This window comes from Fundulus heteroclitus, chromosome 9 (genome assembly GCF_011125445.2).
Source record: "Fundulus heteroclitus isolate FHET01 chromosome 9, MU-UCD_Fhet_4.1, whole genome shotgun sequence".
NCBI lineage: Eukaryota > Metazoa > Chordata > Actinopteri > Cyprinodontiformes > Fundulidae > Fundulus > Fundulus heteroclitus.
In genome coordinates, this window is record NC_046369.1 from 31,277,847 (window position 1) to 31,305,177 (window position 27,331).

Below are 27,331 nucleotides of genomic sequence, written 5' to 3' on the forward strand. Positions count from 1 at the left end.
TGAGGAAAGGAAAGCATTAACCAGAAAAGCAGAGAATAAGACCATAATAACGTTGGGGGAGCTACAGAGATCCAGAGCTCTCCTGGGAAAATATGTTCACAGGCTAACACATGCACTCCACAAATTTGATCTATGACAAGGAGTAACTGGAGTTTGCCATAAGGCATGGAGGGGATAAGTGCAAACATGAGAAAGAGGATCAGGAGATGGGGATAGTTTTCATCAACAGGTACAGGTATCAGGTACAGTAGTCAAAACATGGAATAACAAATACGGTGCAATGCTAGAAGAAAACCTGCCAGACGCTGTGAAAGACTCGAGATGTGGATGTTCACCTTTTAGGAGGACAGTGACCCGAAACATGCGGGCATGAGCCTTTTAAATCAAAGCATCAATGTGTTAGAATGGTCCAGTCAAAGTCCAGACCTAAATCTAATTGAAAATATTTGGCACAAGTAAATCATCCAATCTGCCTGAGTTAAATTGCAAAAAAGAATGGGAAAAATCTCAGGTTCTAAATGTGAAAAGTTTCTGATGAGGTACCCCAAAAGGCTTGGTATTGTAGTGACAACATTTCTTAAAAAGTTTACCTATGATAAAATCAGGAAAATAGGTCAAATAGGTTAAATCACGACCAGAAAATAAATAAAAAAACAGAACTGAAAGTTGAATACACACAATTTTATTTACATTGACACTTGTAATAGCAACATATCAGATTTACACAATAACTTTAAAGCTTTTAAATAAACACACAGGGAAATGCAGCGAGCCATTGAATACAAAATAATCTCTGTTATTCAAGAAGTCTTCTTTCTAATTGTAGAATTTTTTATCATATTAAATCATTTAGTTTCTTGGAGGATCAGATTGGACCATTTGGAGCAGTGTTGCTGGGACCATTACCTAACTTGCAAAGCGGGTGGGTCGGGGCGTATTGGGAGCGGGTGTGGGAGGGGGGGGAAAGGAATTGGCCAAATGTAATAGTTTTTGTTAAAGATGTCATAGTGGTAGGAGCCAAAAGCAGATTCTGTGGTTGACTCTAAAGAGGGAAATCTGTGCACCTATAAGAAAATAAAGCATAATCATTTCTGCAATAATGTACCGTTTCTTCATTAAGATAGACATCTTCCAAAGCACTGATGTTACTTTGTAATATACACACATTTATATTTACAAAAAGACAAGAGCAATAAGACTGTGGGGTCTTTAGTAAGCTAAGGGACAGGATGAATCTTTAGTAGTGGCACCTCTTGACAGTAACTCTTTTAAACTACGCAAACATACACTCATTCACATGAAGGAGGACGTGCGTGCTCTCTCTCATACACACAAATGCACTCACACACACGCGTGTTCGTCCGAGCAAACAGGACACTTTCCTTGCACTCCATGGAACAACATCCACAGCTGGGAGAGATAACCACTCCAGATGACTGGCTGAGAGGTGCTTAAAACCCTCACTTCCGACAGAGGAAACAACTGGACGAGAAAAGAAGAGCGGGACGGCGAGGAAACCAGCTACTGGACAGAGAACAATGAGATGGCCGACACAATAAGTTCCACTCTGAGTGTCACCGTCTGAAAGCAGAGCTAAGACGAGGCTCTGTTTGTCGCTCGCTCCCGTCACCTCAGGGAATACTGCAATCCACTTAATGGCATATCACATCGGTTTCAGCTTGACTTGAATGCATAATAAACAGTTGAAGGACTACGTCGCTAGCATGGGGGTGACCACACACCAATCCGAGTTGGTAAAAACAGTTTGCGAACCATTCACGAACGGATGGAGAGGGGCGAAAAAGCGGAGAAGCCACTTCTGAGGAACGGCAGTACCTACCTAACGCTTGTAAACAGATATACAGCAGGAGATGCAGGAGGAAACGGTTACATTCGTCTTTACAAGAGACCTCTCGCAGTCCAGCTGTCAGCAACATCACAAAGCATGAACGGCTGCATACCATATCTGCATCTATCCTGTATCTGCAGTCATGCACTGGTCGTGATATTTGCAAACAAAATCCCAAAAGTCATCTGCTCTTTAGTTGCTGCCATCCCGGATCTACGTTCCTAATAAACTTGAAGCACTTACGGATTTGTCGTCGACCATGCTGCCTAGTAGCTTATATGTGTAACCATGTCATCATATCTCAACTCAAATTGGCCCCCAAGAAAGTACTTCATACAGCATAGTTCTGCACAGTTGGAAAAATAATACTGACAATGAAAGTGATAAAAAAAAAAAAAAAAACAGAAGACAAAACAAAAGTTGTATTGTATTTGCATCATGTGATGTATGGAATAAAGTACAGTTTAAGTGCCTCGTGTGCTTTGTTTTCCACCCAACAACTGCAACAGCCAAAGAAACTGCAAACGGTGCTCCATGACCGAATTACATCAGAGAATAACCAAAAACACCAAACGTAAAAAGCAAAAGAACTCCAAAAGACAGAACACAGCTGCTATATGGGGACCCTCCCCCCCCCCCAAAAAATAAAAAAAAATTATGAAACAACTTTAATGAAATGTAAAGGAAACACGAAAAAGTGTAAAATGACCAAACATGTAACAGTGAAATGATGTACTTTGAGACAGTTTTACAGCAATGGTTGATGATCGCCCAACCTCTGTGGCGTCTTTCACAGTTCTTCAGATTGGGAGCAATAGTCCATGAGTTCATCCAGAACAGTGATTGCAAAGTTAAAAGCCATTTATCCACAGAAGTTCTCGCTTGTGAGAGATGGCCTTTACTCTTCTGAGACCAACTTGTGCTGGTACGGGGGGGAGGCGGACAGGTGTTGTGGTTGGATGATTTGTGGCGTAACATGACAGGCACTTTGAGGCAGCCAAACAAGTCCGGTGGGTCCTTACACCCACTGCGCTTGAAGGATTGTCCCCTCTATGAAGACTTCATGCTGAACCAGTAAGGGCTCTGTTGGAGCGCTCTTACTGCTGGCTGAGTGAGAGCTGTGAGCTGCTGTGCTCTGAGAACTGGGCTCCTCCCTCGCTCTAGGCAACACAGGGAGTCTGGAACTGAAGTTCAAATAAATCTGAGAGGAAAGAGGGAGAAAAAAAAAATCTGTTGGAATGGATTTTGAACAGATTAATTCGTGAGAACGCAGTATTCCTAAAGCCTGGCTGTCTCCTCTTGTAACTTTTAAATTTGCTCGGATATTTTCAGAGCTTCACAAAAGAATTAATTGCCTTTGAACTCGCTAGTACAAATTCTGTAACATTGCCACTATAAACTTCAGTGTATTTTACTGGGATTTTTATTTGATAGACCAACAAAAAATAGCAAATGATACTGAAGTGAAAGGAAAAGAATGGACGGTTTATGCTGGTTTCTACTTATAAAAATCTGAAAAGCGTGAAAATTCATTGGAATTTGACCCCCTTTAATCTGGTACCTCTAATTAAATTAGATTGCTATCAATTGACTTTGGATGTCACCTCATTAGTAAACATATTCCACTTGTTTGTGATTTAATATCAAGATAAATCTAGTTGTAGATTGCAGATCTAAGACCTCAGAAGGTTTGTTAAAGAACAGTAGTGAACAAACAGCATGACTTATCGTGATAGATGCACAGCAGAAATGTCAGGGATACATGGGATTTAGACCATAAAACAATGTCCCAGGTTTTGTACATTTCTCAGAACACAGTTCAATCAATAATCTGAAAGTCCTACACAACTGCAAAACTAAATGTGCAAAGTTGGTAATGAGTTAGGCCTTCCATAAACTGGCAGTCCAGTTTATGAAAGGACTAATCAAAGTTGCCACCAACAGGCTGATCATCTGGAGCAACAGAGATCCAATGCCCAGGTGGGGGATTGTGCCTAAATTACACAACTATTAGCTGGGGAAAAGTGACAAGAAGCAGCCAGGTATTTGAGTCAGGTGTACTGATATAAAGACCAGTCCACAAATTACGAGACTGAAGTTTGAAATCCTTGTGCAAAATAGTATGTGGGGCATTACCCTCATCTCTACCGGGAGACATAGTGGAGGCAGTATCATCCTGCGGGGATGCGTTTATCAAGCAGGAACAGATAATCTGTCCAGAAATGAACCTGTTAAAGGCTTCAAAAGGACTTGAGACTGGGGGTGGATTTCAAAGCCTAATTCTGTGTTGAAATGGTCCAGTCGACTGAAAATCTTCAGCCAGACAGGAAGATTGATGTTCACAGACACTCTATCCAGCCTGACTGAGCTTGGGTTATTTTATAAAGATGAACGGGGAAAACCAAGTGTAAAGCTGGTAGAGACAAAGCCCAAAATAAATGGTCACTCTACAGCATGATGACTCTGGGGACCTAAATACAAATACTTTTCAGATTTTGATTTGTATATGATTTGTTTTTTAAAACCACAAATCATTTTCTTTCCTCTTAATAACTGCACATGATACTGTTCTGCCACATGCGAATACCAAGAAAATACCTATTGACATTTGTCATGGTAACATTGGAAAAATATGCAAAAGTTTAAGGGGTACTTTGGACCACATTGTTTATTTTTTTTATTGAGCATGGGGAAAATCCTAACTGTTACATGAATAAGTGAGCATGTGATATAGTCCATGAATGATGGAGATTACATTTAGCCAATTAAAATGAATTTGCATCATCTAGTTTCACATTTTTCTGTAGTTCAGAATTGTGACGTTACAGGATAAAGTGCGCTGATGAGAGCAAAGGAAAATGAGCCCCTGGTTTAAGAATCTTTGCTCATGTCTACACATTGCAAGAGAAGCCTTTTTTGCAAAGTGCCTTTTAATGTAAACTCATACCCTGAGGAAACATCAGGGCTTCTGGAATGTAGGAAGGCTGTCACACAACAAATGGGATTGCTTGATGGATTATTGTTGGAAAGTTTCTATCCCTGTGACTAGTTACGCCCTCCATCATGCGAAAATGGGCAGCAACAGGTTTTGAGTTAGCCTCTGTCTTGATGCACTCTGAAATGTTTCATCTTGCACACACATATGTTAAAGCTTGGTCTCTATGCCATAGCTGTTGTGGATCAGCATGCAGATTCATCATCTTAGAACTGTAAAATTTGCAGTCTGATCCAGTGCACCTCCATCTGTGCACAGTGTGTGTTAGGAAACCAATACCGCTTATGTGTTCCCCAGTACATTTGGACTGTTAAGAGCTTATTTTGACGAGAAAAAGAGAAACACATGATACATGTTTTTTTGAGCCATTTACTTTACCTCTGGTTTTGTAGTTATTACATAACGAAGCCAATTCTCATGTCACATTTAATTTAAAAAATGTCCAGGATTGTGCAATTTTTGAGAGGGCTCCAACGTGATATAAAGTTTGCTTCCAGATCACCAGATAAAACTTCAGCGTTAACAAACTTTCGAGCCCTGGGGGTAGATTCACTGTTACGACAAAAATCTCAATTTGCAGTCTATGTCTCGCTGTCATAAACTTCTCTCGGAATGTGTTTTGAACCTTTTGTGGGAAAAGAAAACAAGTCAGGAGAGGAGAAACCTACATGTTTAGTGGCATCTGACAGCTGTTGCTCGATGCTCTCAACCACCTTCCTGAAGGGGGGTCTCTTGAAGGGGTCAGCATCCCAGCAGGAGCTCATGATCTGATACCTGCAAAGGAGCAAACACACAAACCAAATTAAGTCTCTCCAGCTGATACAATGGGCTTTTTGTTATTTTGTACAACCAAAGGATCTTTTTATATATTCATATATATATATTTATTTTATTTTTTATTCTTTTGTGCAGCCAAATACAATAGGAAGTGAGCAGGCTGTGATTCAAACCCCCCGCCCCCATTGTTGCATTCCTGCACAGAATCTCCAACTATCTAACCACAACATCTCTCCCTTTGAAGATACTTTTGGAGACAGTCAGGTTCCACGTCAACAGAAACTCACATTTCGCTGGGCGCAAACTCAGGCGCGTCCATTCTGTATCCTTCTTTTATCTGTTTGTAGAACTTGGCATCCACGGGCATACCAGGATAAGGACTGTTTCCTATGTTCAACATAAATCTTAGGTTACGTTATGCAACTCAGATAACGCTCAGCTATCCTGGAATAAGCAAACAAATCAAGGCGGAGAGAGAAACCTACCCAGGGAGAAAATTTCCCAGAGCAGGATGCCATACGACCACACGTCACTCTCAAACGTATACACACACTCGAAGATGCTTTCTGGGGACATCCACTTCACCGGCAGGCGGGCCTGAAACAGAGGCACTCAGTGAGCACTTTTCTGATGGAGGTTTAATAAGCGAAGCAACAAAAGCGCAAAAGAAGACTTTGGGTTTGAGCTTTATAAAAAAGCAAACACTGGTCAGTTCACTCTACACCTTTTAATTAAATCCCTGACAATTACAGCAACAAAACAAAGAGGTTTCCTGCAGTACAGTCTGTGCTTCAGAGGAGTACACTCTGCTGTGACTAGAAAACATGAATATAAAAGGAAAATTGCAAGGGAATTTAGGTTCTGGACTTTTCATATTAAATAGCTGCAAAGAAAAAAAACAAGAACAAAATACCCCTAACTCATCTACGACAAGCAAAAGTAATTGAAAATTTAATTTGATTTAATTAGTAAGGTTCTGCTTTGAACAAAATGGAGTAGAAGTACATTGCATCCCAGAAAGTGTCTCATTGAAACTCAATGTTCCTAATAAAGTTCCTTCGTTTTCTTTATAAAATGTTACACTGGCAGTAACGTCAAGTGATAATTACTTAGAAAGAAAAAAAAAAACTTACATACAACAGGTTTACTCTAGCATAACAAATGGCCCCATAAATGCAATTTAGAAAAGCTAAGCCACACAGAACAGTGCAATATACTGGTTCAATTGCAAAGGTATTTACAATGTTACACTTTTCTTTTTTTTTTTTTTCTTTTCTTTTTTTTACATTTTCCTTGAGTTACAACCACAACCTTCACTGTATTTTACAAAAATCTATAGGATAGATCCAACACAAAGAGGTGCATTAATATTGTGTGAAATGAAAACTGATGATTTGTTTTATTGTAAAAGTAAAACTAGTATTAATACGCTGGTGTGCATTAGATTCCCAATTCCACAAAAGTAGATAGAGATTTTTAAAGCGATTCATTGTCTTAATTGACATATCTTCTCATCAACTCTGACCGGCTTCCCTGTCCCTGTTAAACAAAACATATATTTTCACACCATGATGTTTCATAAAGGGTAAACTGTGTTCAGGATGATGTGCTGTGTTACTTTTCCTCCACATGTATCATGTATGCCAAAAAGGGAACATTTGGTTTCATCCACCATATTTTTTTGTGTCCCCAGCATAATTTGGGGATAAGCTGCAAACAGGACTTCCTATGGCCTTGTTTTAAAAATAACATTTCTCTTTCCACAAAGGCCCGATTTGTGGAAGGCACAATGAATCCTGCGGAACGAGTCAGTCAGTATCATTCACAGGAGCCATGCATCTTTGCAGCTCCTCCAGAGGATCTGCTTCTCAGATTAATGCTCTCTTTTCCCAGCAGTTTAGGAGGATGGCCAACACTTGCTAGGTTTGCAGCAGTGCCATACTCTATTTCCATTTTTAGATGATGGATTTAATGTTGGCTAATGAATGGTTGGGATGTTGTTTTATAACCTTACCCTGCTTTAATCGTCTGTTGGAAACGTATTGGAATTTATTTACGGGTATCAGAAGCCCGTTTCACAAAACAAGGCAGCATTAAGCAACGTCTTTGCCACTGTCCTTCTGTGAAAGGACCAGCGCGGTGAGGGGTTCCAAATCAGATGCATGCCACCCTTTTCTGCTTTTTTATTTGAAGACCATGTCTTCTTTTGCTTCCGCTTTGCAATTATCTTCCAGTTTGTGTTGGTTTATCACAATAAGGCCTAATAAAACAAATTAGAACACCTTTCCAAGGACATGTACAGTTTATTTTCTCAGTGTAATCCTTCAATATATGCACAGAGTGGATCTGAAAAGCGGGAAAGTAAAGGGTAGCACCTTATTTCCCAAGAGTCATACCGTCAGATGTTGGCAAACCACAAATGTGAATAAGCTAAAGGTTCCTAAAAATCTTGTCTCAACCTGAACTTCACACATAGTAACGCTGAGTCTCGTCATAATTTATTACTACTTTACAAAAACAGTGATGGTCTCAAATGATACTCAGGAACAGAACTCCATTGTGGATTTCAGCCATTCACAGGAATGCTCGCTTGTTTATTTGCTGTGTTTCTGCTGCCACGACATCAGCATGACATCTCAGGTGTGAGCCGACTTACATTCCCCTTGACGACATAGTTTGAGTCCGTGGTGATGTCTCTAGCTAGGCCAAAGTCACAGATCTTTGCCACTCTTCCTTGAGTCAGTAGGATGTTTCGGGCAGCAAGGTCTCTGTGAATACACTAAAACGAGACACGTAGCGTTGAAAATCTGATGACACATAAACAACTGACCAGCATTAGTCATGAATGAGCTTCTTCTTGTAACGGACTTGGGCGCTGAATTTCCCAGTGCCGGCCTCTGCAGCGCACAGCCGCTGACGCTGACACACAAGCTCTCTGGACACCGTATCTGCGCCTCCACAGAGTATGAATTTTTCAACAACATGCTCCAACATGCGTTTTAGATCCGTTTACTATCTGTGGAAACGCGATCGGCTCCTCTCATAACAGCGCACACAGAAACACACACAGAGTCTGGTGATCAGATGTGAGGGCTTGGTCCAAAAATCAAATACGGCAGCTGTTGGTGTAAAAATCTGCAAACCGGGAGGCAGAAGCTTACATTTTTGGAAGCTAAGAACTCCATGCCTTTGGCCACTTGGTATGAGAAGCTGAGGAGGTCTTCAGTATCCAGAGACAAATCATCTTCGTCGAACATTTCGCCTTCTCCGTCGGCCTCCATGTATTGGCCACCTGAGGGGATCAACAGGTCAAAGAAAAAATGATTGTTCTCTGCCGCTTCGCTCGACTGCTTTTACGTTTTTTTGGGACGGTTGAAATTTGATGAATGGCTGGACGGCTTGCCTTTGCGTAGTGACTGTCTCCGCTCAGAGGACGAGCTCGATGGTGGGTTGCCAGCGACAGAAGGCCTCATGCTCATGTAGCCGTTCAAGCTGTCACTGTGAAGAGGAAAGGAGCAGTCTGGTCTGAGCCGAGTCCTGCCGTCCAAATAGTCTCCCACGCACGGTCTGTATTGAAAATACTAGTACTCGCATTTTTTTCTTCCACCACAAATCACTTTTAATACACACGCACACACACAAAAAAAAGCACGTCTCACCCATCTGCCACTCTCTGTTGCATGAGGTTGCGATAGTAGTAGTTTTCCTCAAACTTATAGGTGATGAAAGATTCTCTCTTCCTCCGGAGAAAGTTGAGAAGGTCTCCGAAGCAGCAGTACTCTGTGATCACCAGCGTAGGGCCTAGAGATGGAGAAACACGTCTCATCAGAGTCAGCTTGCTGAATCCATGACACATTAAGAGCCGTGCAAAACTAGTTCACGTTAAAGCCACAAACTTTAGTGCATTTTATTGGGATTTCATGTGACAGAGTATAGAGTATGCTGCAATTGTGAAGTGGAAGAAAAGGGATTAATGCTTTTCAAATTTGTTTGCAAGTATAAGTTTGAGAAGTCCGACATGTATTTGTAATTAGACTCCTTTGTCAGTATGTTGCAGGACTATCTTTCACTGGGCTAACAGCTGCAAGGCCTTGTGGGATGTCTTTGCAGCTGTCCACATCTAAAGCCTGAAATTCTTTGCCAGTTCTGTTTTGCAATCTACCTTAAGCCCAGTCAGATTGGATGGGTGGATGGAAAGTGCCTCTGAACAGCATTTTTCAGCTCTTACCAACTATGGTCAATCGGATTTAGATCTGCACTTTGATGGGGCCATTCTAACACATGGATACACTTGGAGCTACGCCAGTGGTGCCCAAACCTTTTGAAAGTACTCTTAGCCTTCGAAAAACACATTTTTAATTCAAATTTAAAAATGGAAAACAGATTTCACTGTGAGTTTTTCTGTTTTAGCTGCAAAATAACAAAACTTACAATGGGATATTTTAATAAAACATAGCTGTCTTTCCATCTGCATTGTCCAAAATGCAGTTCCTGGTCTAACCTACCTCATAGCTTTACAAACAGAACTGCCCGGTATTTAGCTCCGTCCAATGTAGCACCAAGTCGTATTCGCTACAGAAGCAAAGCATCCCCACAGCTAGATGATGCCTTGACCGTGTATTTGGAGTTATAATCTTTCCACACTTTTAAGATTTACAATTGTAAATCTTAAAAAATGTGTAAAAAAAATAAAAATAAAATAATATATATATATATATATATATATATATATATATATATATATATATATATATATATATATATATATATATATATATATATATATATATACATACATATATATATATATATATATATATATATATATATATATATATAATCCTTGTATAATTTTCCTTCCAATTCTCAATTAAATGCTACTTTATGTTGGTCAGTGGAAAGAAATCCCAATAAACTACACAGCAGTTTGTGCCTTATAAATGACAAATTGTGATTGAGTGAATGAGTATGAATATTCTTGCAAGGGGCCACAACTATAGTAAATGAGGTGATGCAAATCCAGTCACACTAACTACTAAATACATCTGACTCTTCCAGTTTCAGTCTATCACCCACGACAAATACCACAGGACAAAATAGATACCACACCTCCAACAGTGCAGGCTCCCAGCAGGTTGACAATGTTTATGTGGTTTCCCAAGTAACTGAGGACTTTCAGCTCTGACATCAGTGCCTCCTTCTCTGTGGCATGAGCGCTTGCTGTAATAAAAGCAAAGGGATCAGTATTTACAAAAGGGTTAGAAGCAAAGTTAGCTCATGTCTTATGTGATGCTTTTGTGCTCTGAAGCAATAGATTGTTGCTGCAGGCTAAATATAAAATATGCTTTAGCAGCAGAATGCAAAGCTTGAAATTGACAGAGCTTACATTTGAGCATTTTCACTGCCACCGTCATCACGGTGTCAGCATTGGAGAGTCCATATGCGGTGGCTTCCACCACTTTCCCAAATGCGCCCGATCCAAGTGTCTTCCCTGGCAAAAAGAAAATCAGACACAAAACAATATTATCCCCCCGGCTCTTTTTCCTTTCCCAAACAGGCCGAGTACCAGTGCTTTCGGGACAACTACAGTTTGAGCCCTCAGGCTGTGTGTGCAGCCACCAGGACGTGTAGAATCCTGTTTGAAGAGGGCTGTTGAAAACAACACCCAGAATATGTCAACAATATTATGTTTGCATTGGATGAGTGCGGTTGCTTTCCTTTTTGAGGTTTAGTCTGTCAGTAAAGAAAAACTGACAGACAAGACTAATACCTTAATGTAGTGTACGCGTCTCTAAAAAGAAAAGGGTACATCAGCATAAAGGAGCCGGAGTGTGTCGGCATTTGTGTGATGTCATTCTGAGCTCAGTTTGGCTTCACGATTTGAACTGTTACTGTAGCCAACCCCGTTTCTTTCTCAACACACATCAGGGCAGGAGGTCAAGCGCTCCGTTGTGTCAGGTATGATGGATTAATGGTATTATGGTGGCTACTAAAGGACGCCCACTTTAACGGACTTTGGTAAAGGCGTGCTCACCGAAGCGCAGGTTGCTCCGAGGGAACTCCCACTGGTGATCGTACGGCAGCTGTGTGGGGTCAATGTACACGTAGTTGTTCCCATGGATTCCCTCAATGACTTTCCACTGAACCTGGTATTTGGGTTTCTGTCACACACACACACACACACAAAAAGACAAAGGCACAAGTGAACTCGTGAGTTTATAACAGGCCCACGGTGGATTGACTGGAAGGTGTGCCTCGCGCAGGTAAATCGCAGCACCATCTTACCTGCATGTACTTGTAGAACAGCATGATAACAATGAGGCAGAGGATGCCTGCTGCTGATATGAAGCCAATTAGCATAGGACTGAACAGGTCATGCATAACTCTTTTCTCTGCAGGGAGACAGAAATGATAATGTTGCATGATGAAAGACTCTTTCAGTGATGAAAGACTCTTTCAGTGGTTTGACATGTTTATGCTATAGATGACATTGCAAAAGGGCATTAGGGTAAGCCAGGGAAGGCTAAGCTAAAGTGAAGCTCGCTTTGATCAAATAGCAGTGAACTAATCCAATTACCCATGTATACATACATAAATGTACCCTTTTAATTCACTGCCTGCGCCTCATTCTGCTCTGATGCCATGTGATTTCACACTATATGTTTTTCGGCATTGATGTTGCCTTTGCCGCCGTGCACTGGTGAGCACTTGTGTGTAATCAGTGTTCTGTTCCATTGTGTCTGGCCGGTTGTGATGCCTCATTGTTTTGCTCCTCTGTACACTGCGGTGTAATAAGCTCTTTAGCGATAAGAAGCTTTCTCTCCACTTCAAATCTGAGAATGCAGAGTCTGCAGGAACTAATCCCCTGTAAACCTGTCAGTGGGTTCTAAAGCTCTGTTTTCTTTGCTGCAGCTCACTGACACCTACAAGCCTCCCACAGACCACCGAATGCCCAGCGCCGGGGCTCCTACTGCGCTCCTACACTCTCAAGCGCCTCCGCCTGGTCTGCTGTTACTCTGTGCTCAACAAATCCTGGGACTGGCGTCCAAAGACATGTCCTGCCTGGCCACAAACACTCACTGTCCCCATAATGCACACCCACACAGCAACAGTTACACCCCCCCCCCCCCCCTCCTCCGCCCCGTAACAAAGATAACATGCAGGCACAGACAGGGACGACTTTGGAGTACTTTCAACTGCTGCCCCGCCGCTTCTGAGGGCATCACGCAGCAGATGGGGAGGCCGTTGCAGGAGAGGGGATTTGGAGTCATAACGTACACAAAGGACCAAAGCTAACTGTTATTTACACAAGACCGCAAGTCACTGCAGCCAATCATTTTCGAGGCAGTATCTCTTTGCCAATGTTTACCTAGCGGGTGAGAATCAGCGAGGGAGTTTGGGGTTAATCTTTGCTAAAATCCTTGTTTTTAGTAAACATTTTGAGCTGAGGTGGGCCCGTTATCCCTTTTTGGTTTTACTGGGAGGGCAAATTCACAGAGATGATCGAGATAACACTGAACAGGGAGTCACAGGCAGTTTGCGTTGGGTTTGCTGTTTAAATAAAGAATCACTTTTTAGACCCATGGTTGTCGAGCTGCGGAAGAAGTGTGAGTTGCCTTTAACTGCAGGTATCTTAGAATAAATTTTGGTAAGAATAACTTGCGAGGTAAATATTATTAAAATTAACTGCGATGTAGGGCTAATAACCCTGTGTGGTCAAAAACACGAGCCTTAGAGAGAATTAGGTTACCAGTGGGACTAACTAATATTAGCAATATTCTTTCACACACACTTTAGAAACATTTTCAGTACAGGAGATTTATAGCAATGCGTGTAAATTTTTTAAAATTTTTTTTTGCTTACATCGGTGCCATAACTACCTTTATATGCATGGCAGCCATATTGTGTTTTGAGGTCTGGTTTGATGAGAGATTTCCCACTCTGACTTCTATTAACGTTTCTGTTCCTTTGTCCAAATAACAGGCTTCATTTAGTGAGTTATAATCAATCACATAATTAATCTGCATCCCTCAACCAATCCATAAGAGCTATTGTGATCCAAACAAAAAAAAATAATTCTTTGGACAACACTTTTTTACCAAAGAAAACTAACTCATATGTTTTTTGTCCATTTTTGTGCATTCAACCTTAAAATCAGGGTTGATGTGAAAATTGATTTTCACATTAATCTGAACCTGATTGATCTGCATCTTGATGTGAGACCATCCTTCATCCTATTAGTGAAAACATTTTTTTTTTGCAAATGTATAAATTAGATGCAAATTTACCGCTGACAGAAAACAGTATATAGGCTTGTTCTCCCTCCGCTGTTGCGACACACTCCAGCGTGTTAAACCGTCCCTTGATGACGTTCACTTGACTCTCCACTTCCGTCTGTCCAAACTTGGGGCTGACCAACGTGATGGTTTTGACGTTGCGTTCCTCCTGGGTGGCATTCGTCTGCTGGGAGCACCTAAAGGCAGAATTGTTTGTTGTTATTTCATCGTGATTTCTTTTCAGCACACTTAGGCTTTACTGTCTACAAAACCCAGATTTAGAGATGCACCAAATAGTTTGCCTGTGATATGCATCAACCCATCTTCCTTTGACAAGCTCTGCCTACTGATTGGAAAGTTAAATACGGAAAACAGTTTTTTTAATATTTAGGAAATGTGTAAAGTAATAACTTCCATCATATGCAGTCTATAAACCGATCAACTATCAAGATACTTAGACGCCGTTTTTCAAGTTGAAGAATCATCAGATAAAGGTTAGGGGACACAAAACAAAGGATAAATGTGGAAAATCCAAAAATATTTGGATTCAGTAATATTATCTATATTGAATGTGTGGCATATTTATATAGCATTTATGACTGATTCCACAATATGTAGAAACAAGAGAACTGTAGGTCTGTATCGGTGCTGGCAACCTGATGTGTTCATCTACTCTCTTTGACTGGGGAAGTTTTAAAGTAAAAGCAGAATCACAGAAACATATCCTTAAATTAAAATAAATAGCCTTCTGTTTATTTCACTAGGGAAACAAAAGACGGTGAAACTTCTGTTCTCATCAAGCAAGAGGTAAATGTGTAAAATTAGCGACCAGGCCCCAGTGGTTCATATCTCTGTTCTAGAGAGCAGCTTCTAAATGTGTACATGCTGACAGCCTCAAGATCACACCACTTCCTCTTCCTGATGAAACAGTAACACACCTGTCATGAAGGTGCATGTAATGGGCATCAAACGGATGGGCGGGATTATCAAGTGTTACTCATCCCATGTGTTGCTTGGGATTGGTGTTGCTATGGCAACCAGGTGCTCCTCCCTCAGCCCTCTCTATGTTTGATAAGTTGTGTCCTAGCAGATGTGCCTGAGTGCCTCCAATCACAAGTCGATTCTTAGCAATCTCCCGTCACATGGGAGGGGAATCATGTCATCACTGTCAACCAATCACAAGTCAGACCTGTCAAATCCGGCAATCCCGCATTCCACCGTCATCATCATTCCCTGATGCGATCCAGTGTGTCTTTATGTGACCTTTAGGACCCTCGGGTTAAATTTCACGGGTAATTGTTCAACTTTCAGCATAGAAATTAAACTACAAATACCTGAACTGACATTGATCCGTGCTTTTGTTTTAGTTTGAGAAGGTCTTCAGGGCTTTGTCATTTTGTGAGGCAGATGATCATCTCGATTAAAATAGAAAATATTAAATTAGCCAAAACCTATTTTAAATTAAAAGATTTGAAATGAATCATCTCTATTTTTTCCTTACAATATCTGATCATAAAGTGATTGACATAGGGTCTTGTGTTTTTGATGTTAGCCTCACTCGTGAGGACAGAGATGAAGAAGAAGAAGGGCTGAAATAAGAAGACTGACAGACATCTTGTCTTCATGTGGATAGGAATAACTGATCGGATCTTGATTTCAGATTCTGAAAAGTCTCACCTGACATATTGCTCACAGTAGTACCATTTGATCTGGGGGGCAGGGTACCCTTTGGCCACACAGCGCACCTGTCCATCCACTGGGCCCTCATGAGATGTAATCTCAGGCTTACCTGGTAAACAAAAGTTAACGACAGGCTGAGACCGTTAAGCAATAAATTGCAGGCTGCAGAAAAGGGATTTGCCCTGTTTGATGGGTTTGGTCAGTGCAGAGACGTAGACTTCATTTCATTACATTTCATTCTTAAAGGTCAGTTCCCTCGCGGCAAGTGCTAACGATTGACGCAATCTGAAGTAATACATTTCAAGATGTAGCTTGAGGAGAAAGAAAACCTTTTCACAAAATGCATAACATTACTTACTGATCACAAAGATGGTGAAGGTCTGATTTACCGACACTTCGCTGTTGGACGCTTCGAATGTATAAATGCCACTTTCCTCTACTTTGAGCCGCACCAGCCTCAGCTCGCTGCTGTAACTGAACACGAGAAAATACATTTTTAGCATGAATGCATCGTGATTTTCTTACTGCTTTAAGTTATGGGCAAAACAGATAAGAACCGACAATCGCTGACATCAAGCCCCTACTGGGTAACAATTTCACATGTGCAAATATGAGTACTAGAAAATCAGTGTTTTGTTTGAGCAATGTGTTCCCTTTCGCACATCTGCACAACATTTGTTTTACTGAGTCCCGTCCAGTGGAGGATTGAAGGTTATGTCTTAATTCTTCCCATATTAACATAGATGCTTGGGTGGAGGTGGGGACATGTGGGGTTGGATAACACCTAATATATTGTTCTCCAACACATAAATTTCGTGCCTGGATTTCCTGAAAACTGACATTTGTAATCTGGCCATGAGCGCTTCACAAGAAGCCCTGGGGGGAGAGTTTTTGCTCCAGCTGTTTTTCTCAGGAAGCCGTGACCTGCAGCTAGGCCAGAGCTGCTAAATTCCATAGGATGCTACTCTCGTTTTCTCCTAGATAGACGGAGTTCAGCAGGTTTGCGTGTGCTCGCACCTGTAGTCTTTGCTGTGCGTGCTGATGACGTGTTCACTGGTGTTTTTCAGTTTGTGGCCCATGGAGCTCCAAGAGATGGTGTGCGGCTTTGGGTACGCCTCCATGCTAACGTTCAGGGACAAACTCTCGCCCGAACGGACATAGAAGGTTCTGTTGTGGATTGGTGATAAGCTGATAAATCCCCTTTCTGAAATATGAAAACAAGAGGTATTAGTGTAAGATCTTCTGGTGGAACGTTCACACCAGATTTTACTTGCGTGAGGTTGGCTGGTATAAGGACTTTATGGTAACCTCTATCACATCAACTCAATCTGAATACGAAAACTTTACAATTGCTAGAAACATGTTGACTTAATACATGAAAGATCACTCAACTCAACAATAAGTTTTTTATTTTATTTTAGAAAAGATGCCAGTTTTCTTTTTGGCAGCAAATTAGACACTATCTAAAAGTTCAATTTCAGGCCTCAATGGGCAGCATAATAGCTTTGAATAGCCTAAGGGCTGATTAAAGACTGTGCTTAGCTGTGGTCTTATCAGGAGTTTGATGAAATTAGTCACACAGCTTTCATGTCTTGAAACGAATGTTCTGCATACTAACAGTAATCTACTAACTCATCTCATTTAGCTTGATTTAGAAACATTGCTGTTGTTTTTAAGAATGAAACTGACGATTCTGTTTTACCAGACTTTATTTTAAAATGCAATTTTAAAGCATTACCTGTCTGCTCTTTGAATGCCATCCCTACTGATTTAAAAGCCAAATAGAACCGTAAATCTGAATTCTAATGTCTAAATGCTGTAAATTTTGTTTCTTTTGCAAAACCCCTCAGCTAATGTGAGATAAGCCAAACTAACTGGCATCTTGTGGTAATTTCATATGAACTGTTCAAACTCTGGAGTGAGATTGCTCAAGTACCTTGCACTACTATTCATACCCCTTAAAGCATTCTTAGTATTGTTTTGGGGTTATGGGGGCATAGCTTTCAAAAGGGCCAGTGCCACTACTTTTCTTTAGAAGTCACTTAAAGTAAGTAGTATAGATTTGTGCAATTTAATCTCTTGGTGATTTCTTAAAGCAAGTGGTCACATTGACATTTATTTAGGGGGTTCAGAGTAAAGGAGGCTCAACAGAATTGCATGAAAAAAAAATTCAGAAATTTATTTGTGTTAAAAATAGGAAACCATGCATTACTTTTTTTTCACTTCACATAGATTAGCTACTTTATGTCAGGCCCCGTTTACATGGCAATGTTTTTAAGGGAAAGTTTGGTTACGTTTGGACTGTTCTTTTTCACGACAAAATGTTTCCTCTGACAACGGCACAGTGTGAAAACGGGTTACAGAGTGTAATAGTTTGAAAATGTCACGGTTTCTGTTATCGTATAAACAGGAAAACAGCCCTTTTCTTCCAGGAGAACATTGGCTCACGCACAGTATGTCATGAGTCAGTAGAAATTAATACACACAGATGCAGCATTACAGCAGCCTACAATTTTAAAAACCACAGAAGAAGAAAAGGCATATAGTAGCGTACTGTTTTGGCTGCTGACTCTTCCGAATATAACCAAGGCTGAGCGTGGCTATAATTCAGTCACTCACCTTTAGCAACAGTTTAAACTCGTCAATTGTCCATAGGAAAACTTTACTCTCTGTCATCTTGAACGTTTATTAGTTATGGCATCTTTTAGGCAGTATGCATGTTGAGTTTCAAAGAACATAGCACCACTAGTGGTGCGGTGTAGGAATTATACCATTTTCAAGCTTTCACTGTTGCCATGTAAACGGAGATTGTAATTAGAAGATTTTCATGTTTTGGAGTTGGAACAAAATGCCCATTTTCAATGGATTGTTGTTGCGTATTCAGGGCCTTAGTCTACCAGATGCTTCTGCTTATGCTGTGACAGAATGTGGAGAAGGTCAAGGCATATATAAACTTCTGCTGCATGGTACTGTTACTATTGAGTGTAAAACACACCTGCAATTCCAAAAATGTTAAACATGTTTTAAACACAATACATTTGGAAACCTAAAGCTCTTGTTATCACTTTTGAGCCAAGAAAACAGGTATTCACATGATTGATGCACAGTTAAAGTCATCTGTGAAAGACAGAGATCAGGCCATCAGATAAGCTTTCATCACCGGGCAAGTGAGTGGGGAAAATGTTTGGCCTTTGTACACTCACCATAAACGTCCAGCCACACTGACTGCGTGCTGTTCCCTTTTTCGTTTCCAGCTTCGCATCTGTAACTCCCAGCATCTCGTGGATGCACTTCCGCTATATGCAGTGTGGCACTGTGCACATGAAGGTAGTTCGTCATCAGGATACGTGCAGCGCCATCAACCTTTGGTTGTTGCTGTGGATACCAGACGGCACCCTGTCAACGCCCAAAGATCTCTAGAGATTAACCCCGAATGCATGTCTATCCTTGCCAAGCCAATACTACCAAAGACACACAACTGCATGCATGCAACAACAGACACAAACTCTCCATTCCTCAACTGGGGTGTGCAGTGTACACATACATCCAAGATCCTATTGCACATGCAGAGAGACCTTTGACCCTTTTCCCTCTTACACATTCAAACAGACACTGAGACGGCTAAGGAAAGGTAAACCTGTTTTTGGACATGCAAACATCTAAAGCACGTTCTACAGCAAAGACAAAGCTGATGGGTCTCACCGAGCCAGGTGGTGGCACCCACTTCACCTTGAGTGCGCCATTGACATTAGTGGCACTGCAGGTGATTGACAGACTCTGATTTCGAGTTAGAATGATTCTCCTGGGATGCTGCATCTGGATTACAGGAGGAGCAACAGGTACTGAAAGAAAACAAGTTGATCTAGATCAGAGCTGTGCCTTAATAGAAACAAATGACATAAAAAGGAGATTTGACCAGCTTTACTCAGTAATACACATGCATCGAACAGAGAGAGACACATTTATACCTGGCTTAACTGTCAGGGAGTATTTCTCTGATCTGACGTGTCTTCCCTGAAGTATCCCTGTGCAGACATAGCAACCCTCATAAGTCTTTTTTATGTTGTGGAGGATGATGCCTTGCTCCAGGCTCGTTGAATACTGGAGACCAGGGGATAGGGCTTCTCCAGAGCACGTTTCCAGAGTTATATTGCTCAGACTTGGATCCGTTGGGTAGCATGAGATGGAAGCAGTGTCTCCCTCACGAACAAGAATGCTGGACATCAGTGGTTTTTTGAAAGGATTCTCAGGATCTGCCAAGTAAAAGCAATTGCACAGGTGGTGTCAGAGAGCTGCGAGCAGGGCTTCACACTGAGTTGTTGAAGCTTTATAGCTATGCTTTTTAATGCTGACATCTTGGCAGTGTGATGGGCCCTAAAAATACGGAAAATAAAAGGCTGCCGATGCAAGTGAATTTATGTGAACAATGCCCCTGTGCTTAGGTGCTTCTGACAGCCGATGAATATCAGTTGTTACATAAAATTATTTTCCAAGTAGCTCAACGTTACAATGTGCCGAACAAAATTCTGATTGAAATGTCACATACAAAGATAGGAAGTGTATTCAAAGCAGTTCAAGGGAAAACAATAACATTAACTGTAATATGGCACAGTATCGTTCTGATAACATTATGCATTTAAGGAACTCCAAAATGATTTTGGGCAAAATCTTCCTCAACTGCAACCGTGTGCAGGGGAACAAGCAGCTTCAGGGAACGCTGGAGTCAGATGCTTCATGCTTGTCATGAGTTGTGGGTTTTTTTTCTTCTTCTTCCACTGCAGTTTGTTGCATTGGGGAAAATACATATAACCATCCCTTTGCAGTCAAGAGTAAAAAACATATTTTTATTAGGTAATTTTTCCTCAGCAGCTACGCTTAGCTTCATTACCCTTTTTACACTTTTTATAGATTTTTCAAAAGGGTTGGATAACTGCTAGAAAAAAAAAAACTGATGAATGTCGGGGTTAGGGATATTGAAGGGCCTCTGGCTTCATTATTCAGAATTTTTTTTATATCAACCGAAATATCCAGCTGCTGAGGCAAAGACAAACTATCCTTCCTGTTCACATATTCCTTTGATGTTCTGTTTAAGATCCAAAAACAAACAAGGTAGTTTTATGTAATGATACTTTTGAGTTAAAAAGTACTTATTGTTCGTTGCCACTAAGATAGATGCTGGACTGTCGAGCGAATGATCAGCACATGATAAGAGCCTGCAGTGATGGCATGGAGCCAAAGGGATGTTTGGTCACACGGAAGGAAATACAGTAAAACTCAGCCGTGCACTCAATAAATAGCTGCAGAATCTACCTCACCTGTCGGGGGGCAGAGGAACATTCACCTCCTTCTGCAAACAAACCCACACACTCTGCTTCCCGTCAGTGAAGAAAGCACTGCCGAAAAAACATTGTCTGCTGATGCCTGGAGTCTGATTCCGTTCCCTGCTAATTTAAGTTCTCCGTATCTCACACGGAAGCCCCTCACAGTTTCACACACTCCTGATCACGGAAATTCACCCAGATACCTTTCACGTAGACGAAGATGGAGGCCTCCTCGTGGGTTTTGTCGTCCCGGCAGAGGTAGCGGCCCATATGGGAAGCTGAAGCCTTGGGGTAATGTATTGTCCACATCCCATCACTTCGTGTTGCTTTTAGAGGCTTGTTCCGATTCTCTCGCAACCACAGTGTCCTGTTTTCACTTTTGCAGCCCAGTGCGATGGGCTGGTTGAGCAGGACAACAAGGTGGGTCTTGTCGGGGATAATCGTGGGCTTGGAGTTGCCTAAAAACAGATTGGAGGGGGGGGGGGGGGGTGATGCTACATGAATTTCTGTACATTGCAAGAGCATAACAACAAATCTTTTACGTAAAGGTTAATATCTTCCACATCATAATACCCAACGGTATAAACAGTTAATTAAAAAGCTCACTTTGGGTAAATAGACTGAACTTATATAGCGCTTTTCTAGTCATAGTGACCACTTAAATCGCTTTACACTATAGCCCCATTCAACATATCACCCTCACTAATGCATACATGTTCCTATGCAGATTGGTAAATAATTTGGGATTAAGTGCCTTGCCCAGGGAGACATTGACATGTGACAAGGGGAAGCTCTGTGGACAACCTCTCTGGCAACTCTTTAAATTTGGAGAATAACTTTAATAATAAGCATGATGCCAACCATCTTGTCACCATTCATGGGGTCATTTACATTGTCCAGAGTTTCAAGTCGGTGCACCCTAAACAATGCAGGAGGAAACACAACCCAATTTGGGTTACTTTACTAATTCAGTCCTGAATGAACCGGCATGGTTGATTTTACACAACAGGGTTTGGTCCAACATACTGGGTTAGTTATGAACCAAAACTCGTCTTAAAGCAACAAATGTCAAACACTAAAGCTGTCAAATAGAGCGTTGATAAGAACCCATAAACCGATTACCAAACTAGGTTTTTTGGGGCTTAAAATTCTATTCGTTTTCAATGCCCACTTAACCCAAAGAGGGTCTCAGGAGCAAGTCTCCAAAAGGAAAGTTACCCATGGACAATAACACTGGAACACAGAGACATACAGGATGGACAAGAGTACTTAGAGCTGGTAATGGCTATGCTAAGGGGACAAACCCATTATCCAGTATGAACTAACTGCATTAATGCAACCCTCTGACATTACTATTATTATATAGCACAATTTTACGATTCTATAATTTCTAATTTAATCATCTGAAAAGATTTCATTGAAGTCGAATCAGAACAGAATAGACCATATCGTTATTGGTCACTTTCTCTGCGTACAATAATATTTGAGATCTCATCCTTGTAGCAGAAGTCAATGGATGGTCATCATATTGTTTAAAATGGCACTCTTCGACAAATGAAGAGTCATCACTTTACTCTGCTCTCGAACCCAACAAACTGGGTCAAACACCTGTTTGTCGTCTGAAAAAACAACAACACTATTTTGGAGCAAGTTCCTTTTTAAATGATCGGTGTGAGAAACCACAAGGGGGGGGGGGGGTGTGAAACAGGCAGCTCCTGACAGAGATACGCTCTCGGTTGGAGATATCCTCACTTTTATTTAAATAAAAAGGAGGCTTTGTAAAAGTAAAGCAGGCATTGGCAATTTAAATGCAGGATTTATCAAATCAGTGAGTCAGGGGTGCTTCCAAAAGGGTTTAAAAGGGACCACCAGATGAGGGCCGCTAACCTTCTTTGGGTGGCCCGCCAAAACTGAAAGCAATACAACATCTTTACTGGGGGGTACTAGCAGGGTATGGAAATTGAAAAGTAGCAAAATTAAATAAAGGCATAAATGTTGCTACTTATTGAAACGTGTTCTTTTTTTTATCTTTAATGAACATTATTGAAATACAGCCACGTATAGCTACGACTATGTGGTCAGAGATGGCCAATGGCAGGGAGGGGGCAGCAAATTCACAGGGGTGGCCATAGACCAACCCTACACCCCACCCCTATTTGGTGGCGCCAGGGTAGAAGGCAGCTGTAAATGTTTGATAAATAACCACTTCTTTAGTTAATACTGCTTCTAACCCTCTGTCAGCAGAGAGTGTGCGTCTGGCACCAAATATTTCACAAACTATAGTGATATTTTGCATAAAGGTTTGGTCACACACATAAGAAAACAGAGAGAAAGGGGGAAAAAAGTTAAGTTTGTGCATGCAATTCAAAAATTTACTCTTTAACGTTTTATTTTCTGCATCATCATCATCATCATCATCATCATCATCATCATCATCATCATCATCATCATCATCTTCATCATCATCTTAAACCCTGTCTCATTATCTGTACACCATGTGCAAGCGGGCTTTAGGGAACTTCATGGCTTGTTGCATCACTTCAGATTTAGCACAACGCCTCGAAATTGGCCCCTCATTCAAATTCCCAGATGATATGATCGATATCAACATGGCCCCCACGTCTTATAGGCTCCTTGATAAGGTCTCAACGAGCGTTTGATCGGATGGAAGGGGCTACAAGTCTATCTGACGCCGCCCTGAAACGCAGGAGCCTTTGCACTGGTGCAGCGAGTGCGCCGGAGGTGCGCAAAGCAAGCAACATAACTGCACCTCGTTAATTCGGCTGCACCGATACACCTTTCCCAAATTTGCCTATAATCTCTGAGGGTGAATTCCAACCGCTTTTTATCATACAGATATTACAACGGCGCCCCCGGATAATAAAAACTTGGGCATTTCGCCTTCCTGAAACTTCGTCCAACGAGACCTACAGGTGGCAAATTCTCCCTCTAGTAATAAAGTGCTTTCATTTGGCTGTTGTGGACCTTGGCCCTCAGGTTCCTGGAGATAATGCGAAGTCATAACAGACGCAATGTGTTTTTACGCCGAAGCCCACTCAGAGTGGGGACAGGTTTTAAAGCGTGACTAACGTGTCACCTCTGAACGAGGAGGGGAAAAAAAAAAAAAAAACAAGCTCCACGGTCCGTCGTGCTCGTTTGCATGTTTTCCAAGGAAGACCAATATTTTTTTTTTTTTACATATTGACGGTTACACGCCGCTGCTGGATTATTTGCATCTTATTAATATTCCTGGAGATCCAGCGTCGCCCTTACAGAGTTTTGTTTGTGTGTGTTTCTTCTCATCAACGGCGCCCTGCTTCTTGATTAAAACGTGAATTATTTAAATATGTCTCGCATTCAAATAAGAGTATCTGCTTCCCTCATTGGGTTTCTGCGGCTTCAGGTTGTACTTACAGACTTATGGGAACTGAGTCCGTGTAAAAAGGGGGAAAAAATATATCACAGTAATGCAAAATACAATAAAACAAACAAAACAAATCTAAAAAAAAAATAATAATAAAAATACATGATTATTTACTGCAGCTGGTTAAACTTCAGTCCCCCCTTTCCCGTGAGTAAATAGCAACAAGTTGTGCACGGACTAGTGACGCGTCGAGGCACACATGCGCTGCGCTCTTACCTGGCTGGAAGCTTAGCTTTAAAAACACAAACAGCAGTATCCAGAGGTATTCCATAGTTAGTATTCCATGGGTCTAGCTGTGAGGGTGAGCCAGTGCCGCAATGGTCAAGGTAGCTCGCGCTCGCGCTCGCCGAGCAACGTCGGACTTGTGGGAAGTTTGACAGCGGGGCTCTAACAGAGGCGCGCGCTTCACAGAGCTTTAAAGGCACAGATGCTCAGCGGTCTGCCTGAAAGCATGCTGTTATCCTGCAGCGTGCCGGAGGGGACGGTGCGGGCCCACCAGGTGGCTCTGCCTCAGGAAAGTCAAGAGCATGTTTATAGGAGCCGGGTTGGTGGAGCCTATTTGACTCACACGGGGGAGAGAGAGGGAGGGAGGGAGGGAGGGAGGGAGGGAGAGAGAGAGAGAGAGAGAGAGAGAGAGAGAGAGAGAGAGAGAGAGAGAGAGAGAGAGAGAGAGAGAGAGAAAGATGGGGGAGAGAGAGAGAGAAATGGGGGGCGGGGGCGATGGGCTGGCCTCCCTGAGGAAAAACATACAATGGACAGACAGATGAAGAAAAATTGCATATGCAGGTTGCCCTAAAAATTTTTTTTAAAAAGTATTTCTATTTGTGCATTCAGTTTAATTAAAATATTAGGACAAATTGGCTTCCATAGGTTATAAGCCGCTGTTGCATTTTTTATTTTTTTTACTTCTCTGTCACTTTTACACAGTTGTAACATCAATACGTTCCTTAAACAGACCCTGTCTGACAACATTAAATAAACTAAGGTTTTAGAAAAGGGGGCCATTTATGCCCCGACTGAACAAAATTCAACGACAGATGACGAAGTCATTGGCATCTATGAGCGTGAAAAGGATCAGATGTTTCAACCATCAGCGTGTGGCCCTAAGACCAAACCACCCTGACATTACATGGGCCCCAGAGCGAGGCTCTTAACCCCAGATTGCTCCCCGGGCGCTGTAAACTGCCCACTGCTCCCTAAGGGTGATGGCTTAAATGCAGAAGACAAATTATGTTGGACTGTACAATTCCAATGACAAATAAAGATTTCAAAACACTTGGTTTATGTGGTGAAACAGCGAACCGAGGCACAATAGCAAGTCACCTCTGCCAAAATAAATAAATAAAACAAGCGTTCTGCAGAGGCAGACTAAATACAGTTGAAATGCTGTGGCATGATCTTAAATGGGCTGGCCTTGCTCAAAACCCTACAGTGTGCCAAAAAACACACACAAACAGGGTTACACACTATGTCAGTAATAAGAAAGCAAGCTAATCTAAAGTTGGTTTTAAAGTAAAGGAGAATTGACTTATCAGAAAGACAAAAATGATATCAGAGTAATGCACCATTATCAAAAAAGGCATTTTCAGATAAAAAATATATATTTAAGTTAAACTGAGGAAATACAGCAGTCAATTTACACTGGCCTCAACGGGGGGTGGTCTGGTGGTTAGAGCAGTGCGCTTGCATCCAGAGAGTACCCGGTCCAATCCCCAGACTGCCACTGTGGTGGGTCCCTGAGCATGACCCTTAGCCCCACATTGCTCCATAGGCAGATGTGATAGCTGCCCACTGCTCCCTCAGGGACGGGTTAAATGCAGAAGACAAATTTAATTGAAATTTACAATTGCAGTGACAAGTAAAGATTTCTTCTTCTTCTCTTTACCACCTAATTAGCCCGCCTGCGCCCAGCCCGGATAATATAACACCTGGTGCTTCTGTTTTGCTGTGACACCTTTCTGGAGTTGCTGCAAATAACTTTAAGTTGTCTTTCTACAGGTGATACACCTGGCCATATCTTTTACAGTTTAACTATTTCTCCCTCCTAGATATAGCAATTGGCTGAGTTCCTGCTGCAGCTAACTGTATGGCCCTGGGCCATGGATCAGTGCTAAGGCTGTGTTTTTTTTAAGGTCCTACGAAAGGTGTTACACACGAATTCTGTTTATGCTGATAATCGACATTGACAGACCATTCTTTGTGAGCTGGCATGAAAGCGCCTTTTAAGCCTCATTCCGTACGGAAATATATGCAAATGCAGTTAAGTAAATGTAGGCTGTTTACTACCTGACAGCAAGACCTGTTTGTCTGGGTGTGTGCTGTGTATTCGAGACGGTGGGCTGCCACATAAAAGAGACATACAGCTCAAACATACAACACGTTTAAGATTTTTGTTATCTGCAGTACACGTTGTTATGTGATGCATTTGTTTCAGCTGCTGTACAACATATAAAACATTTCCCAAGAAAATAATCCCCCAAATAACACCTAATGTCTGTAATGACTGCAGTATTTTCTCATAAAATGCTAGTTATCATCCATCAATAGCTGCATGTATGTAACAGAAATACTATAAAAACGTTCAAGATTAAACTGTATCACAGCAGCAGGAAGGTGAGTACAGGTAGGCAACATTAGTAATATTAGGAGTAGAAGTCAATAAACAAAAAATAATAATAATGGTGATGCTTTGAATGTTTATTTGCCCACAGGGTGGCTGGTACCTACCTACCTCCAGCGAACATTGAGTGAGAGGCGTGGTTCCCCATTAACAGGTTGCCAGTCCAACAGACACACAGAGTAAACAGGCATGCACTCACACCTAAGGGCAATTTGGAGAGACCAATTAATCTGTTCGCTATCTAGTCCACACATTAATATTTACCATCAATCTTTTTATCTTTTAGCATCTATGAACAATCATCTTTTAAACTTTTAACATCTAACTAAACATGAAAAACTGTTATGAGCTACTTTGAATTGTTTCCAAAAGAAACAGTAGACGGGGAC

General features: G+C 41.5%; 1 protein-coding gene across 4 annotated transcripts; it reads right to left on the bottom strand.

Moving 5' to 3' along the window:
- Positions 1 to 660: 660 nt before the first annotated feature.
- kita (KIT proto-oncogene, receptor tyrosine kinase a) lies at positions 661 to 24,861 on the bottom strand. Of its 4 annotated transcripts, none has more exons than XM_036141483.1 (21): positions 24,539 to 24,861; positions 21,102 to 21,356; positions 19,546 to 19,830; positions 19,280 to 19,419; positions 18,781 to 18,952; positions 16,595 to 16,781; positions 15,936 to 16,051; positions 15,575 to 15,686; positions 13,910 to 14,094; positions 11,907 to 12,013; positions 11,656 to 11,782; positions 11,008 to 11,112; positions 10,731 to 10,841; positions 9,281 to 9,422; positions 9,025 to 9,119; positions 8,783 to 8,913; positions 8,278 to 8,400; positions 6,107 to 6,218; positions 5,909 to 6,008; positions 5,513 to 5,618; positions 661 to 3,050 (listed from the first exon to the last, which is right to left on the bottom strand). In XM_036141483.1, the coding sequence occupies exons 1-21, from the start codon at positions 24,591 to 24,593 to the stop codon at positions 2,868 to 2,870; spliced, it is 2,949 nt and encodes a 982-aa protein (XP_035997376.1). In that variant the 5' UTR covers positions 24,594 to 24,861; the 3' UTR covers positions 661 to 2,867. The 4 variants fall into 4 exon arrangements, with proteins under 4 accessions (XP_035997376.1, XP_012710840.2, XP_035997375.1 ...); XM_012855386.3 differs by having other exon boundaries at positions 9,025 to 9,188; XM_036141482.1 differs by having other exon boundaries at positions 18,781 to 18,973.
- Between the last annotated feature and the right edge of the window lie 2,470 nt (positions 24,862 to 27,331).